A 19,952-nucleotide genomic window follows, 5' to 3' on the forward strand; every position below is an offset into this window, starting at 1 on the left:
TATTTTCCAAATCTCCATGCAGTGTGGACTCCAGCTGAGTGACAACATTCACACAAATGACATGAGTAACTCATAACATTTAAAAACGGACTGTTGCTTTGACGGCGTGGTCGTCAGACACATCTTGGTAAAATGTGGTTAGAGCTGTTAGCTCAGCTTTCTCTCTTACTTCAAAAAGTACACACCGTCTGTCCCCATCTGTTACGCTAAATCACGGTGCGCGCGGTGTGTTCATACTTTGCAGGGCAGCGCTTTTATGAAGGTGTTCCGTAAAAGCCTCCAGGTGTCAGCAACCTGCCCGAATGGTTCCCATTAAATCTGCGGGGAGGTGACGACATCTCAAATGTCACGGCACCTCTCCGGGCAGTTAATTGTGTTAAATTCTAAAATAACCACGTGTTCGTCTCTTATAGGCCCAGATGCCTTCGAGTTAGCAAACCCACTGAAGTCCCCATAAAATCTCACCAGTATGGACCTTCTACAGCGGTCTGTCTGCCTACAGTGAAAGTAGGTGGAGCAGCTTCATTTAGAAGCAGTCGGTTGCAGGGGTGCCTGTCAGTCAGTAGGAAGGACTGGCTGGTCTCATTAGGTCAGTTCTAAAGTGCTTGTTACTGTTTTCAAGCCAGACATGCAAATCAGAGCCAAAATCTCCCAGGGGAGACTAAGTGTGTAAGTACACGTAGGCAGTTTAGTAACAACTGCCACAGGGAGTCATGCTAATTACTGTAGAACGGCCAACTTAAACTTACCTGCCACGACTAGCTCACCAATGAATGAGACTCGGGCTATAGTTACCTTATTTGGCTTTGACAATTACTGGGGTGTATTCCCTAACCTACTCTTTAACTGCTGGCCTATCTAAGTCCTCAGTGGTGTACCCCAGACACTTGCTGTTTCTCCGTGACACATACCCATGGTCCATCTCCCCTCAAGAGGTGGCTTCCTCCTCTCCTCTTCTTCTTTCTCCTTCTCTTCCCTCTTTTCTCCCCCCATCTTTTTCTTTGTCTCTCTGTCTCCCCCACCCCTCTTTCTTCTCCACACCCCTACCAGGTAACTCAAAACACATCTACCTCCAATCCCTCTAGTAATTGGTTATAGTCAATTTTATTTAACCAATAGTATTACATTAAGGAACAAGGTTTGCACAACAAAAACTTAATAAAAGTGAGAATTCACTTGTAGGCCTAGATCTTCTGGTAAAGAATTTAGCATTACAGTACACAGCAAGAGACCAAACTTCAGTAGATACTGGAGTAGGGGAAGGGAGAGAAAAGGAGAGGACTATAAAACCAGAATCCAAAAAGTAACGGTCTAGGAGAAAAATGAATATAAAATGAATAAATACCATCAAGGTTGGCACTTAACACAAAGTGTCAGTGTTTGATCAATAAAAATCAACCTATCAAACAGGAAAATGGGTTAACCTGTTAGTCTGGTAAAATGTTAAAGCTTGGCACTACAGAGAAGTCACTGTGATCTTGAAGTGAACCAATTCTTTATTGGGGCCAAAGAAGGTTCAGTGCTGATCAGAACGCACTCAGCTAGTTGCTTTCGTTTTGAGTACCAGGTTTAAAGAGAGGGATTGAGAGCTCTGCCATATCTCCAGGCAGGGGGAGAATCCCAGATCTTTGTCACACGATGAACAAGAGAATATGGGAATGAACAAATTGAGAAAGCAGACTCAGGAGTCCTGTTTGTCTCCAAAAACCTGAAGTTCTTACTGTCTTGTGGAAATGGATTCCACTGGCTGCCTGCAAGTGGGCATGGTGAATAGAAAATGTCCAGAAATAGGATTTCAACACAAGAAAAGCCCTTCACTTACTGTTTCACCTCGTTAACAATTAAGCTGCTGCCTAAGGAAGGAATGTACTGGTTGCTGGTTGCGTTTGGACATCGGTCACTTGACCACCTCTCTAAAGTAGGGAGTCTGATCTCTGGGTGGAAATGGGACGGAAGAGGTGGTGGCACTTAAGGTCCAGTTCTGCTCCTGAGGTTCTTTGAGACCTTGGGGGACCATGGCCTTTGAACGGTGTGCAATGTTCTGCATCTGACTTCTTTAGAAGAAAGGAGAGATGATGCCCTAAGAAGGCCAATAGGTTCATTTTACTGTACTTGAGCATAATAAAGAGAGCTATGACTTTCCATTTTTTAGAGTACCCTATTATACATAAGTAAGCTTTTCTTTTAAAATCCTGGGTCATCTACAGGTCTTAACCAACAGGGAATCTGAAATGGCATGGGTTACACTTTCAAAACACACAAGCTTAAGAGTTGAAAGAAAGCCAAAGCAACTATTAATCAATAAGAAAGTTTACTGAATTGCATACAGTAAGTTTCTGGAATGCTGCATTTTAAGAGCTCATGTCACCATGAGCTCTGGTCAAGGTTCGGTACAGAGCACCTGGTGTTCTTACTAACAGATGCAGGTCTGTCTGTCTTCCTTCCTTCCTTCCTTCCATCCTTCCTTCCTTCCTCCCTTCTTTCCTTCCTCTTTCTTTCTTTCTTTCTCTCTTTCTTTCTGAATATATAATCTGTGAGCATCTTTGCAAACACGTTATTGTCTATTAACTTGGTGCTTCATGAAAGGGTGTCTTTGGATTGTAAACTATGGAATATAGCGTGAGGCAGCATCTGTCACCTCCAACCCATGATATGTCTACATTATACAACGCCATTTGCAATGTCAAGAGAGGAAAAAACAAAAACAAAAAATTAAAAAACAAAACAAACAAACCAACCCAGGGCTAGAAAGCCCGGAAGAGACAGACTCCGGCTTACCCATCTTATTTAGAGCTCTTCTGTCTGATTGCCACTGCAGTTGGAATGATGCAGGAGACCGAGAATCTTGCTGTTCTGGAAAGCACACACCTTCCCCTCCAGTGCGACCATGTTAATGTTTATTTTCTCCAGGCTGCGATGTAACACAGCTGGCGTGGCTCGGCCTTCTGTACAGACACGATAAGTGTAACATTTTCACAAACAGGTTCTTGAGAGTCAGGCGAGTGTGACTTTGACGCTGATACGTTGACAGTGCCTCCGACACGGTGGGTTGTGATTCTGTGCTTTTGAAAAGGAAAAGAAAGCCCTGTGTTTGGAAATTGGGATCTTTGCTGTGGGATGTGACACACAAGTTCCTAGTCAGACGGAGGCTGGGCAAGAACAGATATGTTCAGGCCACCAAGCGTATCGAGGGAAGATTCTTGTGATATGTGGAAGTTCAGGACACATACACAGGCAAACTGTATGACATTCACGGGGTATACAGCAGTAATATCAAAACTTCTAGGACATCTTATAAGGAAGAAGAGGTATCGTTATTAGTATCGTCAATGGGATATATCCACCTTTGTCCCTTGTCACTCAGGAAATGCTCTGTGGTGCTTGACTCACATGGCCCTGGAGTGGTTACATGGTCTATCCCCAACCACAAATCTGTTTTAGGAAGAAAAGGGTATTCGGGCTTTCTGTGCAGGAGGCTGTTAGGTACAAGACACAACAACTTCTCTGCCTTTTTTGTGCTCAGTTATAGCTGGATGGCGTGGGGTGGAGGTTGAATGGGAAATGGAAAAGGAGAGGAAATGTAGGTCAAGTTTGCTTCTCACCCCCCCGCTTCGTGATCAATGCGACTACAGCCGCTCTCCCTTCTCTCTGCTCCACAGACAGACAGCACCATGAGCCAATGCCGCCCCCTCACCGCCTCCTGCTCCCGTCAGGCCAACCAAGTGGATAAACCCAGGGGACAGAAGGAAGATCTTTTAGGATGAGCTGTATTCACTATTTAGAAGTAGCATCACTGTGTGCAAATTGTCTTCTCAAGAAGGAGGGGTGGAGACGGAAGCATCCATTGTTAAATACCGTTCCCAGCCAGTTCTCATATTAAATATTTTCCCTCCTACTACAGTCAAAACCTTGTTCGCTCTCATGGGACTTCGGTCAAATCTACCTGAAGTACAGGAGTCTCTTCCGGCCTAGGCTTCAAGGCTGCCTTTCTCTCAGACTTACTAGGGATCATGCCAAGCTGGCCTCGTGTTTACTGTGTATCTTTATCTCAAAGTGAAGAGTAGCAAACTACTCTTCTACTTTTCTCTTAAAGCTGAGTTATTTGCTTTTTTTGTAGAACATTCATAACTAACTTAGATATTTTTGTTCTTATAAAAATAGAAAAATAGTAGGTAAAGCCAGAATGGCATAGAAGACAGAGTGAGATGCCTCAAATATGGCGAACTGGAGCTCAAGGATGCTGATTGTGAGAAAAGAAGTCATGGGTGTCCAGTTTCCCAACGACTAGCCTCTCCTAGTCACTCAGATCATTGGCTACTCGTGAGGGTGGGAATTGTGGCACTCATTAGATATCCTTAAGACCTCCTCCAACTTTAAAGACCGATTTCTCCCTGGGATGGGGCAACACTAGCTCCTGAGATTCCGGGCTGGGTATATTGTGTGGAGGCTCCATCATTCTGACCCAGGTTTTTTTTTTTTTATTCTGCTTCTGTTCCCTTCCAGATCTCTCAGCATGGCGGCTCCTCCACTTCACTTTCATCCACAAAAGTCTGCAGCTCAATGGATGAGAACGATGGCCCTGGGGAAGGTGATGAGCTTGGGAGAAGGCACAGCTTGCAGAGGGGATGGAGGAGGGGTTAGCTGAATTTACTTTGCAAACTATAACATCTGAAACACAGTGGGTAGACAAACCTCCTGCAGCTCCTGTGGGGCTGGAGTGGGTGATTCCTACTGGCCTTCGCATCCACTGTCTGAGAATGGGAAGGAAGAGGTGGCCCACTGAACCCTTTCACGTCCTCTGTGGCTGTGTGATGCCTAAGAACACCAGCAAGGGTCTGCCTTTGTGCTTCCCTGCTCTGCACCCTTTCCATAAATGAAAGGACGACTGTGGATTGTACGTGAGGACCCATAGGTGGGCTCCAACCTAAGGGAGTTCAATCCATCAAACTACATAACTGCTTTCCATTGCTGGTAACTCCAAAGAAATGCTACTTGTCCCTTAAACTGATGAGCATTAGAATTTCCCCATGACATAAGAAAATGGCCTGGATCACTCGAGTTGACTCTTTGCTAGCTTGCTGTATGGTTTGACATGGGCCTCTTTAGTTCTCCATATCTTAGTTCCATTTTAATAGAAATGCAGAATATTAAATGTCACCATTTCCATCCCTGGGGATGGAACTGGGCTCAAATCAATTAGGGGAAACCATTGGAGAAGTAGAAGTGTATGAGGATTAAGCCGCTGTTAAGAATAAGCTCCTCTTGGGCTGGAGAGATGGCTCAGCCGTTAAAGGCTAGGCTCACAACCAAAAATATAAGAATAAGCTCCTCTTGCCTCAAATGGTATGACTTGACATTTTCCCAAAGGTACATCCTGAGAGGGATACTCTTACATTAAGCAACACATGTGACTCACACGTGACTTGTTTGCATCTGTCCACGTCTGTAGCTCACCCATCTAGAAGCCTCTTTCACTCTGGGGTGCCACATTCACCTAGTGACCTGTGATGGTCCTTGACTAGACCGAGTCCAGAGGGGCCAGTGCCTTTATCAAAAAATAGTCAGTAGAGAAATCCCAGGTACTGTGCCCTGGGTGGGTGTATAAGTTTCCACTGGAGGAGAAGACAGATGACCTCTCTCTATTCCCCATCTGTGAGATCACAAATATCTGAAAAGCCACAGACCAACTACTTTATTATCCATGTACATAGTCTAAGATCCTGTTATCTGGGAGATGGTGTGTAAATTCAGATAACCCATAGCCATGCCCTCCCCTCCTCACGGAGAAGTGAAAATCCCTAGTCTTTCAAACATAGGCAGAATCAAGACTCTTTGCTGCTTGGCTAAGGGAGGAGGCTTTGATTATATCCCTCACTTGATTCTGGGCACTACCAAGGAGGCTTCCCGTGATCCAGAAAGGAGATGCCATCCATGGTGTAGAGACTGTGAAGATTCCTGTGGGCATAGTAGAGACAGTTGCCCTGCGTTTTGACTATACCTTCTAGAAGAACCACCCCAGTCATGCAGTCTGAGCACTGTGAAGACAGACCAAGAAACTGCAGATGAATTTACATTCATGCCTCTCTAGTACCACACATGAAATATGAACTATAAAACTTAACAGAACCACACCCCCCATAACATCCAAATTTATTCTGAGGGGGAAAAACTCAGTTTATGAGGGCATGCTATGAGAAGCACACAGTTAGGAAACTTACTAGGGTCCTATACCATTTTAAACACAGGTTGCCTGAGGGGAGATCTGGGATTTATAACGTTAAAGCTCATACATTTTACAGCCTGGCTTTAAAGGGCTTTTTACACCCTTGACATGTTAAAGGTGATGCATCATATTTCTGTGACCCAAGCATGGCTTATTTAATTTTATAGCCTTGGATATTTAAGGCATTATTAGCCATTTGTAAAATATTTCAGAGTACATTTTCAGAGGAATAACATGTTATTACAAAAACTGTTCTGCCACAGACATAATAGATATCAGGATTTAAACTCGACATCTGTCATGCAGGTTGCTTGGTGAGAACATTTGTCTAAAATCTGCTCGCAGATACGAGGGAGGGGTGGCCAGCAACACTTAGTGTATAAAGAATTTCATATAGATTTCCATTTCAGGATAGAGGCAAGCTCAGTGTCTAAACGACAGGACCTTTTCACACTTTTACAATGTAAAACTGCCCAGAGTCCTTCCAGAAACATCTTTTCCTCTGCCCTGTACACAAAAAATGTCATTTCTCAGAACACAATGGGTATTCAGTGGGGGCTATTGATCAAGCTATCATGAAGTTCAAGTGCAGGATTTCCTTCTCTGAGTCCCACTGAAGCAGAAACAGTTGTTGCAGTGATATGGGTCCAGGTGGAGTCGACAGGTTTTCTTTTAATTTATCGTTTGCCTTGGTAAAAACCATTGAGTCAGTATGAGCCTGCCAGGGGGAGCTGTGGGGGAGGACTGCCTGCCGTACTTCTGAATCAGTTCCAGTCTGTGAGAAGACGGTTAAAAATGTATCTTAAACACAGCCTCTGCGTCCCCTTCTGCATCAATAAAGACACACTAATGATTCTTTCAGAAGAGTCCGACGAAGGTTTCCAGATTCCTGCCACAATAACAGAGAGATACAAAGTCGGGAGAACAATAGGAGATGGAAATTTCGCTGTTGTCAAGGAATGTATAGAGAGGTGAGTGGGGGGCCGGTCCGAGTGGTGAGCTAAAGGAAACACTTGTCTTCCATGCTTTCAGACAGAGGCACATATGGCTTAAGTTAATAAAGAAAAGCCACCTAAAACAGACTGTAAAAATGGGATGGAGTCTTAAAGACTCCATAGGAAGACTTTGAATTTTACTTAGTGTGTTTAGGAAAACTTTCCAGTTCTGTCAGGGTAAAGTTTTTATATTATTTTCTGGAGAAGTCGTTTTGAAGACCTCCTCATGTACATCTCTTCAGGAGTGTTCATGTATAGGATTGGATCTCTGTTATCTACTGTCATAAAAGGTACAGCACAATAACCTTGAAAGGTTTTGAAACGCATGCGTGCTGAGCCTATAGAAATGGAATATGATCTGTGAAATGGTCTTCACGTGGATAGACGACAGACCCTGTGGGTTTAGAGTCAAGGTCATTTCAAGCTGTCCTCAAACTCACCACCCTCCTCCCTCTGCCTTCTAGGTGTTAGGATTTCAGGCATGCTCTATGCCCGGTTTATTCGCAGGTTCATGATGACTGCTCAAGGGTGGCTGGTGGCTACCAAGTAGAGAAGTGACAACAAATACCGCATCAGCCCAAACGGAAGTGACCTCAAACTTCCTCTCAGTGTCAGACTCTGAGTTCTTTTCTGGGCAGTTACTTATGTTCAGAACTGGACAGCCGTCGTCTTCTCACACCTGTGCTGGAGGCGTTTAGCTCTTTTGAGGGGATCCCTCTGGTTCTCTGGAGGCTGGCCTGAATGAAGTATCTTTGATTCCCTAGTCCTCTTCACTACTCCCAGTGAGCTGGACCCTCCTCAAATTCCGGAGCCTTTATCTCTGTCCTATCTCATACCACTACCCAGGGAGGGTACCTCGGGCCAGGAGACAGATGAGGACAGGGTAGCACAGTAGAGCCAGGCCTGGGTCTTCTAAAGAAGAATGGCTCTGAGCCACTTAGAGCTGGAAGCCTGCCTAGGGTATTATGCAATACCCGGATTCTTAGTTGAAACAGCACCTACTAGGTGCTCCCTGCACCCCAGCACAGTTCATTCCATAGAGCAAAACCCCCACTAAGTGGCCCTCATACAGCAGCTCTCAGATTTCACTCCTCATTATTCCAGCTGGACTAGGGTGCTCACAACAGCATAGCAACCTACTGTTGCTATGTTACTCTGCATGAGGTAGGTAGAGTAATGAGTAATGGTAGCATGAAAACCTCCCCTCCTCTCCCTTAGTCTGCAGCCCCTGCCCACAGAACATCACTCTCAACTGACTGACTGCCAGACACAGAAAACCTTCCTTTATCATCTCCGGCTCCACCCCTGCTGAAACAGGACTAAGCAATATTTACTGAGTATCTATCCATTCGTGGTCCTTAAATGAGAGTAACCCATTGAATTACATTGATTCAATGTGTCAACATTGCTACCCCCATTTTATAAAAAAGATAGACTGAAGAAATTAACTATTGAGGTTCCCTAAATCTACTAAACACTTAGATCAGAGCTTTGCTTCCCAAAACACACCTAAGTCTGTCTACCCCACTGCTTCTAATAAAGGGCTCCCCATAAGATTCTAAGAAGGAACTCACCTATACCAAAGTCACTCTTTTCAGTGTAAAATAAGACAGAAATTGAATCAGGAAAGGCATATACTGTAAGATAATATAATCTATTATATCTAATATATTATAGATAATATATGTATATTATATTATATGTGTGTATACAATTACTTCCACATGCACATATTACATATATATGCAATTACATCCATACACAAACACACAAACCCACAGATACACCACACACACACACACACACACACACACACACACACACACACACACACACATACACACATCTTTCCCCTAAGTAGAACGTCTCTCATTTTGGCAGACTGGCATGGCCTTCATTTGCTAGCCTCATCACCATTATCATTAATTTTTAATCTCAATCAAGGGCTTCTACCCCACTGTTGATTATTCTGTTCCCAGATAAAAGACACACAACCTTTACATTTATAAGAAGCCTCAGTCAGCACTAGAGCTGGGCACATATTTACACTCCATGCAGTTGGAGTCTACTTTCCCATCAGTGACCCCAAGCTATAAGGTCATAACTTGACATGTTCTATCTGGGTAGCTCTTTACTCCTCGAGGCTATGTTCTTATGATTCACCTACCCCATGGCAGCTTCCTCCTCTCCCTACCTTCCCTCTCCCTCCCTGTGGTTCTCCCTCCACCCAAGCCCAGGAACCTCACAACCCTACCTATGTCTCTTCTGCCCAACTATTAGCTGTTAGCATCTTTATTTAACCAAAAGTTTTAAATTAAGAAGCAAGGTCACATTGTATGTGTGGACTCCCTGGGAACAACGAGGCTCTGAGGGCCAGTACTTAGCATTTCAATACACTACATAGCAAAAGACCAAACCTCAACAGACCAGTTACTGTTTGTTCTAGCTGGTTCTGGACCAGGATGGTATCTCAGTCCTAGGATCCTAGCCTTCTCACAGTTGCTACTTCTCCACTGAGAATTCATTCTCTCTCTCTCTCTCTCTCTCTCTCTCTCTCTCTCTCTCTCTCTCTCTCTCTTTCCCCCTCCCTCCCCTCTCCCTTCCCCCCTTTTCTTTCTCACTTAGCTGTGCTCACTTTACATGCGTTCACATCCTGGGCTCACGGTGTGAAACTTCAGAGTCTAAATACCAGATTGCTCTGAAAGTGTCAGCATCTAGCTCCTGCTGAGCAAGGACATATGGCTGATGCCCTCTCTCCCCAGAGATATTATGAAACATTCTTTTAATATTTTACAGAGATCCAAGAAAATAAACGCCAGCTAAGAATGCCACGAACGGCACATGCTGCTTGTGGGTACATTCTGCTTTGTTTTGGGGGATGAGTGTGTATCAACAAGGGTAAAGATGCTCCTTCTCTGCTATAATACACCACCACAGGCAACAGGCACAGTCGCCGAGTGACACGGGCCTTTTCTGTGTGCCTTCTAGCATATTCTTTGCTAGCACAGCACTGTTTGAGCAGTTGAGATTTTCAAAAATATTGTTATAAATTCTTTGACACTTTCACACATTGTCTTTGGTCATATTCCTTCTCTCCTTTGTCCTCCCAGATCCCTCTGACATCCAATGTGGTGTTCTCAATTCGTTTTTAAGTCCATTGAGTCCCATTAATGCCATCTCGTAACTCTTAGGCCTGTGGCTACTTCCTGGAGTGTGTTAAAGCTGCCAGAGCCACACCCTTAAAGAAAACTAACTCCTCCTTTTCTCAGAAGCTGTCAATTACAACAGCTCCTCATCCAGGAGTGAACATCCTATGCTCACCCCTTCTCCATGCTGGCATTTCATCTGGCTTGAGCTTATGCAGATCTTGTGAACAATGCCATAACTACTGTAAATTCATGCTTCCCTTCGGTCATTCACCACCTCTGGTTCTTCTGGTCTTCCCACCACCTCTTCCACAGTGATCCCTGACCCTTGGGAGGAGGGTATGATGTGATAGCCCATTTAGGGCTAAGCATCTGATGTCACTCTGGACACCTTGACCAATTGTGAGTCTCAGTGTCAGTAACCAACAACAGTAAGGATCTTCTCAGATGATGGTTCAAATGTGCAGTAACCTACAAGTATAATCAAAACCATTAGGAGTAAATTAATATTATTTAATACTCATTAGCAGAGTAATAGTGGCGGGTTCTTCCCTATCACATTCTTGACCCTGATGACTGTCAGGCATAGGCTCCATCTTGTGAAGAGGCTTTAAGTCCAATCAGAAAACTTGTACTTGGGTCCAAGCTGAGGGTGTATTTAATGGGAAGGTGACCTTGCCAATTTATTTGCCCTAGATGAAGACAAAGACAGAATTCTGTTACTGCTGCTCTCACTGTGGCCTAGAGAGTTCCATGAAAGGTCGAGAATGCAATGCCAGGAACAGACAAACAAATGGCCTGTGTTGCTATCAGCAAGCCAGACATCCAGAATTGTTTTCCTCGATTTATATGCCTTAAATCAAGTTGGTTATTTTGGGTAAAGTATTCCTTAGCATGGCTACCATTGTGGTTTACAATGGGCGTTGAGGCCCAGTTTTAAATACCAACTACTCCTAGAAACACATACTTGAATTAATTAATGGTTATTATTAAGTAACTATGGTTCTGCTCCTAAAAACTCAAGAAAAAATTATTGTGGTATTAAACTTAGTGACCCTCTATGGGGTGTGTTTTCTGATATAAGATACAAGTAAATTTGGTAGAATATTTGACTGTGTTATAAAGTGTTCTAGCTAGAAAGGTGACATACTTCTTAGTGCGTCCTGAGGCCACCACCCACACTTGCTTTTGTCTCCCCCTGAGTGGTAGGCTTGGGACAGAATCTAAGATCCTGGCCCTTTGGTAGACAACCCTGTCACCGGTTCAAGGGCAGCTTCCTGCCCGTAGAGATAAATTCCACATTCTCAGACTCCACGCCAGCCATGGCTATAGAAGACCTTAGCATCACTCAGGAGAATCCTACAGCTGAGGAACTCACTTCTCACCAACATGGCTGCCTTCTCACTGTTGTGTGGAAAGTGAGGTGGTCTTGGAGCGCTGCACAGCTCCATCCTTGCCTTCTAGGCCTAGGCAGTGCTGCTGCAGCATAGAACCCACAGCTCAAGACTAAATCTTCTAAGCACAGAGTGGAAATTTGCTCAGAGAGTCTGGTCAGAGACATGATTTATCCAGAAGGCCTCCAGCCTTTAGTTTTCCTCTTGATGATCTATTTTCAAACTTACAAAGTCTTCGGCAGTTTCTTGAGGAGTCCTTTGAAAGGGCCTTGTGATCTTACTCAACCAAAGCTTCTAAAAGAACTCTCTATTCTCATTCATGTTTGGTGCCACCTCTTCACTGTCTAATGCCAAGTAGCCTGCCTCACCTCTTTCCAAGGTGTGTCTTCTCTGTCTCAACCACACCTCATTACTGATGGTCTGGGGTTTCTATGGGACATAGAGCATCCAAATCCTACATTTTCCTGAGGCGTGACTTGCTCCTTCCCCCATCCTGGCAGATTTTAAGGATCAGTAATGCGATGTGGGAAAGAAGGGAACCATTAGGCTTATGCATCCACGTTCTCGTGGAATTAGGGTAGTGTGGACTCCCCTGAGCACCCACATTCCAGGACAAGCATCCCAAAGCAAAGAGGCTTACCTCACCCCATCCAAAGACCAACGTTCTAGTAGAGAAAAGGGGCTCCAGAAGCATTACCTCTTCTGGTTTTACTCCTCAGACTTAATCATAACAAAGTAAGGTTTACTGAGTGTTTCCAATGCTGGGACCTGTGAGTAACAGAAGTATTTTTTGAAATGGTATGTTACTAATTTTTAAAATGACCATGAAACCAATATTTAAACAGTTGGTTTCTTAATTTGTCTTAAAAAAAACCCATCTCTTTGCTCTTAGCATATGTGAGGATCCCATTGTAATCATCAAACTAAAGACCTTAAAATTCCCTTTTTTAAAATTTGTCTTTTATCTGACTCATTCCAATCACAACCATTTGGATCCAGATAGGTGACTTTATCTGTGAGTAAAAGGCTAGGCTCTATTGGTACCAGAAATGAAAGCTTGTGCTTTAGACATTGTGGTTTAGCCCAATCTCCTATGTGTCTTGTCCTCTGTCAATAGCCGTGCCCTTAGATTTAGTGCTAGAATATCTCAGATAAGCTGGTTCATATTAGCATGTATAACCAGGGGACAGCTCTCCCACACCCATCAGGGCAGGAGATACCATGTAATGGTTGTATGGAAAGCTCGGGCTCTGAGAAACAGGACATGATCTTTGCCGTGAGGACCTTAACCGTCCTTTCCTCCTGAGTGACAGCCACAAAGGGCCCAGTAGCTCCCAGGAAGCTCCAGAAATGGTTTCATTCTTCTCTATCCTCTTTGAGCCTTGTCCCTCTTGGGTTCTTCAGCAATTCACTCTCAGCCTATGACACTATGGACATCTACAACTTCCCAGGAGTCTTCAAGGTGGCCTTAAGAGCTCTTAAGACAGCTTTCGTAGCCACCTTAGTGGAGAGAGAACTCTGAGGAAAACTGAGGTGCTGGACTCAATAGATCACACTTATATTCCCAACACTTGGGTAGCTCATGGAAGAGGATCATCAGTTTGAGGCCAGCCTGGGCTGTGTAGGGAGACCCTGTGTGAGGCAGGGGTAAGGAAAATAAGTAAATGAGTGTTGAGGAGGTTGAATCCAGCGCAGCAGCTCAGCATGGCTTGAGCAGCCACAGTGGCTGTGCTTTCTGTACAACATGGCTCTAGATCTGTCTGTGCTAGCACATCCATTGCCCTCAGATGGGGTGAGCCCATAGACATCTACATGCATCTGTGTACAGAAAGAAAGGAGCCCTTCCAAAAGTAGAAACACTGAAGCCTATGGGCAAGAAAATAACTCAATAACCCCCAACCAAAGAAGTCAATTGATTAAAAATTAAGTTTTACTTTTAAAAATTTCCTTTTGCAGGTCGACTGCTCGGGAGTATGCCCTGAAAATTATCAAGAAAAGTAAATGCCGAGGCAAAGTGCGTACCAAGTTAACTCCTGTGGTGCTCGTGTTCCAAGGGTAGAAAAACAGAAAGCAGCTTCTTAACACAGTTCAGCCAAAGAGGCGCATTTTGATGGAACAGAATGTCATAAGTTTAGAAGAATATATGATTTTGTAACTATTCCTGGAATAAATGTAGCAGGAATGGTTTGATTCGATTTTCCCCCTTATTTTTGCTTGCTTTATTGTCTTCTCTTATTTTTGTTATCTGAGATTTATTCTGTTGCTTTATAGGAAATTTTAATTGTCATAGTGGGTCTCGAGTTTAATTATCTTAGGGTCTTCAGAATACTGTTACATTTCACCAAGATACAGCTCCCCTATTTTCAGGTTGTTGTACTACCTTGAGTTAGTCCCTCAGACATTTTGTGTCTGTTAAAATGATTTCTCCCCTGTACAGGAACACATGATCCAAAACGAGGTCTCCATCTTAAGGAGAGTGAAGCATCCGAACATTGTTCTCCTGATTGAAGAGATGGATGTGCCGACTGAACTATATCTTGTAATGGAGTTAGTAAAGGTGTGGATTTCATTTTTCTTTCTTTTCAAAAAAAAAAACCCTACTGTTGTCATATTTGAGGCTGGGGATGACCAAGCATGTCAGTGTTGTTGTGGTCAAACTGTTAAACTATCATTCGATCAAAGAGAAATAGTTTAATTTGTTCCAATTTTTATGTACACATTTTATTATAAAATCATTATTTTAATCACCTTGTAAACTATATTGTCTCTGGCTGACCAAATAGAATTTCACCACTGTAGCATTGCTCTGTAAACCAACAGCTTCAATGCATTCCTGCTGCCCTGCTGTGCACTGTTAAAAGAATGATTATCCCCATATTTTTGTATTTTTATTGGTCAGCTCCCTGTAGGCTGATTTTGTGGGGAGGTGAGAATAGGTTAATTTAGGGATAGGAAATAGGGGTATTTGGTGACGGATCCCAGTCTGATTGTGAACTGGATGTTGATCAGATGGCTACAGCAGAGTCATTATTGCACTGAGCAGCCTTCATGAATTCTCTCTGTATAACTAAGTTGCCTCAGCTGGGGGAGAGAGTGAGTGTCATGTCTTAGCCAGAAAGAACTGTCTTGAGGCCTGAGCCTACACGACCAGGACAGCACTCAGGTCTTTCCATACTCTCACACACAGACATATATATCCTGCTGTATAACTAGGGAGGGGGAGCAAGGGCAGTAGACCATAGATAATATTCCACCTCCTCCTGTGGCTCAGAAACAAATTTCATACCTGTGTGACACACTGTCTTGGAGAAAAACAGGAATAGAGGAGAAAACATTTGTTCATGGAGGAACCACTGCTTGCCCAATAGTGAGAGAGGTTTTCAGGGAGGAAATTGCACAGGGGACAGAGAGGCCGGCATGGTTTGGGAAACCTGAAACCTGACAGCCTACAGGACTATGTTTGGGTTTTGCTGTTTTGAAAGGGGAAATCAAAGTGGTCACTATATAGTGACCTAGGAACTTATTCAGGCTGTGAGCTGTGCTGCTGCATGGTCAATATTCAAGAAAGATATTTTTAGTAAAGCACACCCAAGCTCTGGAAGGACTTCAAATACATGCACCTTGTATGTTGAGCCCCAAATCACTGTTTGATCAAGGAGTAATAAATTAAAAAGAAATCAGGGAAACAAAAGATCAGAGGAATAATAGACCCAGAAGACTCTCTTTGGCATTCTCTGCCATCTTCCCCTTCCTCTCCCCTTGTCTTTCTTGTCTTTAGAACAAGTTGTGGTTCCCATTTTCCATTTCTTCCAGAGAAACATATTATTGAAGAAGAAAGCTCAACACCCACTTCAAGAGAGCTAAATGTAGCAGATCAAAGAGAGAGAGAAGGAGAGAAAGAGAGTGCGTGTTTCACACGTGTCTTAATAATTTCAAAGGCACAAGAACATTCTGTTAAAAGTGGGAATGCAGAATTACCTGGGGGAGTTTTAGGACTATGCGTTTGCACCTCAGCTAGCAGTTGGTGTGTGACAGGTAGCACGTGTCACCAGAGTCCCCCACATAAGGCTTCTCAGCTGGGAACCAGATCCACCTCCTCTTGCCTGGAAAGAACCACATGTCTGCTGCCAGATCCCACCACTCTGCACTTTTTTAAGCTCAGGGGAAAATGTCAATATCTTTCACACTGAGGAGAGACATCCCCAACGGGTCTTTGGTCTTTTGAAAGACAGTAGCAGAGAAAGCCCTTAGGAGGCCCAAGTTCTGGTCTATTCTTTATATCCTTTTGGACTTGTGGGTCCCCTCCACGGACAGCCTATCCGTCCATCTGTCAATATCCCACTCAGCCAGCTGCTCTCTTCCAGGGTGGAGACCTTTTCGATGCCATCACTTCCACTAGCAAATACACAGAGCGGGATGCCAGTGGGATGCTGTACAACCTGGCCAGTGCCATTAAATACCTGCACAGCCTGAACATCGTCCATCGTGACATCAAGCCAGAGAACCTGCTGGTAAGAGGAAAGCCATCCGAGGCATCTTGACTCCCAAGCCCTCCCTAATGAATGAAAATGTCTGCCTTTTCTTTCTTTTTAACTTTTTAAATGAGCCCCTTGGGCTCATTTCCACTGTGCTCAGTCTCTCTTTAAGGTGATCTGTGATAGCTCACATACCCTCAAGAGCACCAGACTTCTTAGTGAATACATTTCAGGCTCAAGCATGGGAACAACGTTCTGAAAAACAAAGGCTGACTAGGATACAATAGTGACTGGGGTCATTTCCACAGCTGCACGTGTATTCTTCTACCATAAGAGAAGGAGACCCTTGTGTTTGGAGGGGAGGGCGCTCATGCATACGTCTGCACGTGTGAACAGACATGGGCATGTTTGACAATGACTTGAGGTCCTTCTCTAGTGATACATACAGTGACTTCCTTTCTAGATTCCACCTTACTTTCTATGACAGAGTTTCTCACTGAAACCAGGACTCACCCTTACCAATTCAGCAAGTCCAGCTGAGCTACCAGGAGCAAATCCCCAGTTTCTGCCTGTCTTTGCCTCCCCTGTTCTGGGATTGCAGGCATGTGTGACCAAACCTAGCTTTTATGTAGGTGCTGAGGATCCAAGCCCTTTACTTACTGAGCCATGTCCCCACCCACCAGAATTTCCTTTACTATCCTAGTTTTGCATCTTGATGATACAGTCTAAAACCAAAGCAAACTGAACTGGAAGAAGTAGATATTATCACCTCAGTGCAAAAACAATCATGAAGAAAACAGAGCTTAGAAAATAGCTAGTGGCTGGCACTGGCTCAGTTGGTAAAGTGTTGACCTAGCATTCATGAAGTCAAGAGTTCTGGTCCAGTGCTGAATAAAACTGGGGGTTCTTGGCACAAGCCAATAACGACAGCACTTGGTTGGTAGAAAAACAAGATGACCGGATGTTGAAAGTCATCTTTGACTACATAGGGAGTTCAAGGCCAGCCTGGGCTATTTGACCTTGTCTAAACAAAACAAAGCCAAGGAAAGCCCTAAAGCCCTGGTGTCTTTCTTCTCTTTATACTCATTTGCTTTGCTGTTTATAATTTCCTTGTCTGGGTTCTCCATGCCAACAAATGAGGGCCCTTCCCAGGCCTACTTGCTGTACAGGTAGTCTGGATGGAAGCAGAAATCAGGCAGAAGAAGCTACTGGGAAACATGGGGTAGCATAAATTTTACTGATTCTTCGGGCTAGAAACTTAATTATAAATAAAAGTGATTTTTCACCCATTCACCCCAAAATGATTTTTTTCCTTTTTTTTCTTTCTCTCTCTCTCCTTTTTTCCCTTTTCTGGACATATTTAAAACACAGATTTCTGGTCATTAATGTAGAAATTGCTGTCTGGTGGCAGGGTGCAGAAATGCCCACTACAGGCAGCTGACTGAGCAGTCAGAATGCATGTGTGCCAAGCAGAGCACACACCTTCAATGCCAGCATCAGGGAGGTAGAGGCAGGGAGATCTCTGGGGGTTGAAGGCCAGCCAGGTCTACTTTGTGAGTTCTAGAACAGCCAGAGAAATATAGTGAGACTCTGTCTCAAAAATAAAATAAATAAAATATCTTAGCTCCTACTTCACAAATGAAAGGTGATGAGGCCACTGTAGAGAATCACAGGTTCAGCCTTGCATGAGGGGCCTTTTAAAATCCCAGTGCCTTGTTTAAAACCTCCAGTCACCATAAGGAGTAACTCCTCCAATCCATAGGTCAAGAAACTGGGTACCTAGAATTTAAATGACTTGCCCAAGGTTATAAAATAATATACATGTATAAAACTCAAGCTCTCAAGTGAATTCTGACTCGCAAAGCCCCCAGACTTCACTGCACTCTGAGTTAGGGAGAGACTAATCAAGAGCCACTGTGGGCCAGGTCCCATGCCATGGAACTAGACACATTCCTTCATGGAGTTGACATTCAATCATCAAAGACGGGCATTCAAGAAATAAATATGCACACAATTAGCTCATTGCAATTACATTGGTAATCTTGTAGCCTCTGGCTCATGCAAGCCGCTGAGGTCAAATGGCAGAGGTCTGACTTAATTGCACCTCAAATTCCAAATCTCTGCAAACAGCCTAAACACTCTCTTCTGCATAGCTGCCTCCATGAACTGCAGCAATTTTCTGTCATCCGCAGTCATTACTCCATTACTGCTGTATCCTGCTTCATGTAGCAGAGCCTCCTGGGAACGGGCTCACAAGTGGGGCTTTGTTAGTAACTTCTCTATGCTCCAAGCCCCAGTGATTAGACAATAAGGCTTCATTTCCCTCCACTGCACAGTCTTGAGGCATCCATTGTTTATCTGTTCCATACCAGACCGTTATCTAGCTCTGCAAATACCTCCTATGATTAGACATCAGTGTGCTCTTATTTTGAGATTATAAATTTGCAGGGTATTTTTAAACACCCTGCTCGTCGGAACATACTTTAACTTAAATGAAACATAAAGTAAATATATATATACGCTCTCCTCTTTTTCTCCCCTGGATTTAAAGAAGTATATAAAGAAACTTGCAGCCAGTCATAATAGTTTTTTTATATGTAAACAAGAAACTAATAGATTCACTTGCTATTGTATGTTTGTGAGTTGGTATATTTTTGAGGGATAAGTCTATCACAGAATACATATAAAACCAGAGCACATTTGGCAGGATTACCCATGAGATCCTTCTTGATTTGAAATGCTATTCAACTTTCCATGGGAATCGGAACACATAATGCTCACCCACTCGGAGTTTAGTCTGCAGGGCCTGCTCTGATGCTGTCTCATTTCGGAAACTTGAACAAGCCCTTTAATTTCTCCAAGCCTCCTTCGCAGGGATTTTATGGAGACAAAGAGATACAGAACAATCAGGTTCTTTGCTTTTTATTTCCCTTTTAGATGTAGCCAAAAAATTAAAACCACCTCACAGTACCATCCTACACGGGAAAAAGTCATATTTTTAATCTTTTATTGATGGTGCTTTCAAATTTCTACTATTCACCCAGATACTTTCTTTTTCTGTTTTGCAACAAAACATAGATCTATGAGATTATTTTGGGGAAAGTGTCACAGTAAAGTTAGTATAAAAACTTGAATCTATTTACTCCCTACAAGAAAGCTTAGCAAATACAAATGCCTCACTCCACACTCTGCTTTACTCTTTCCTTGAGAGATCTCCAAATCCTCCTGGATTGTTACATTGGTAACAAGTCCTTCACTGGTTAGATGTTTGATTAAGAGTTTTTAGTTAGCACAGGGATATATATATATATATATATATATATATATATATATATATATATATATACATATATATATATATATATGTATATATTACAGATATCATTTTATGTAGTATAATTGGGTGTACAGAATTCTGGACCTATTTTACTTTTAAGTCTCACAGCACAAATATTAAAATGTAGCATAGTTTTAAAGCTCTGCACTGATTATGCAAATGACAGATTTAAGTGTTGCTAAGGTCGAGGTATTTGAGGGAGAAAGCATGGTCCCCCCTATTGCAGTGTGTCCTGTCACACTCTAGGTGAGAACTGCCCAGGAAGAACACAACTTACAGATTTATTTTTTTCATCAACTTTAACATTTTCCTCCAAGTCCTTCATGGGTTATCAGACCCGGTACATAATAATCAAATGGATGGGTGACAGACGGGTGACAGA

General features: G+C 43.3%; 1 protein-coding gene across 15 annotated transcripts in view; it reads left to right on the plus strand.

The window, feature by feature from the left end:
* The window catches only part of Dclk1 (doublecortin-like kinase 1), a 289,435-nt gene that overhangs the window by 224,219 nt on the left and 45,264 nt on the right, over positions 1-19,952 (plus strand). For 5 of the 15 annotated variants that reach the window (XM_087635511.1, XM_087635501.1, XM_087635528.1 and 2 more), the window contains 5 exons: positions 4,504-4,636; positions 7,086-7,194; positions 13,715-13,772; positions 14,196-14,315; positions 16,123-16,269. In XM_087635511.1, coding sequence (XP_087491637.1) covers positions 4,504-4,636; positions 7,086-7,194; positions 13,715-13,772; positions 14,196-14,315; positions 16,123-16,269 — 567 coding nt within the window. 15 annotated transcript variants of the gene reach the window in all.

The sequence above is a fragment of the Rattus norvegicus genome, chromosome 2 (assembly GCF_021556685.1).
Source record: "Rattus norvegicus strain SHRSP/BbbUtx chromosome 2, alternate assembly SHRSP_T2T, whole genome shotgun sequence".
NCBI classification, from domain to species: Eukaryota; Metazoa; Chordata; class Mammalia; order Rodentia; family Muridae; genus Rattus; species Rattus norvegicus.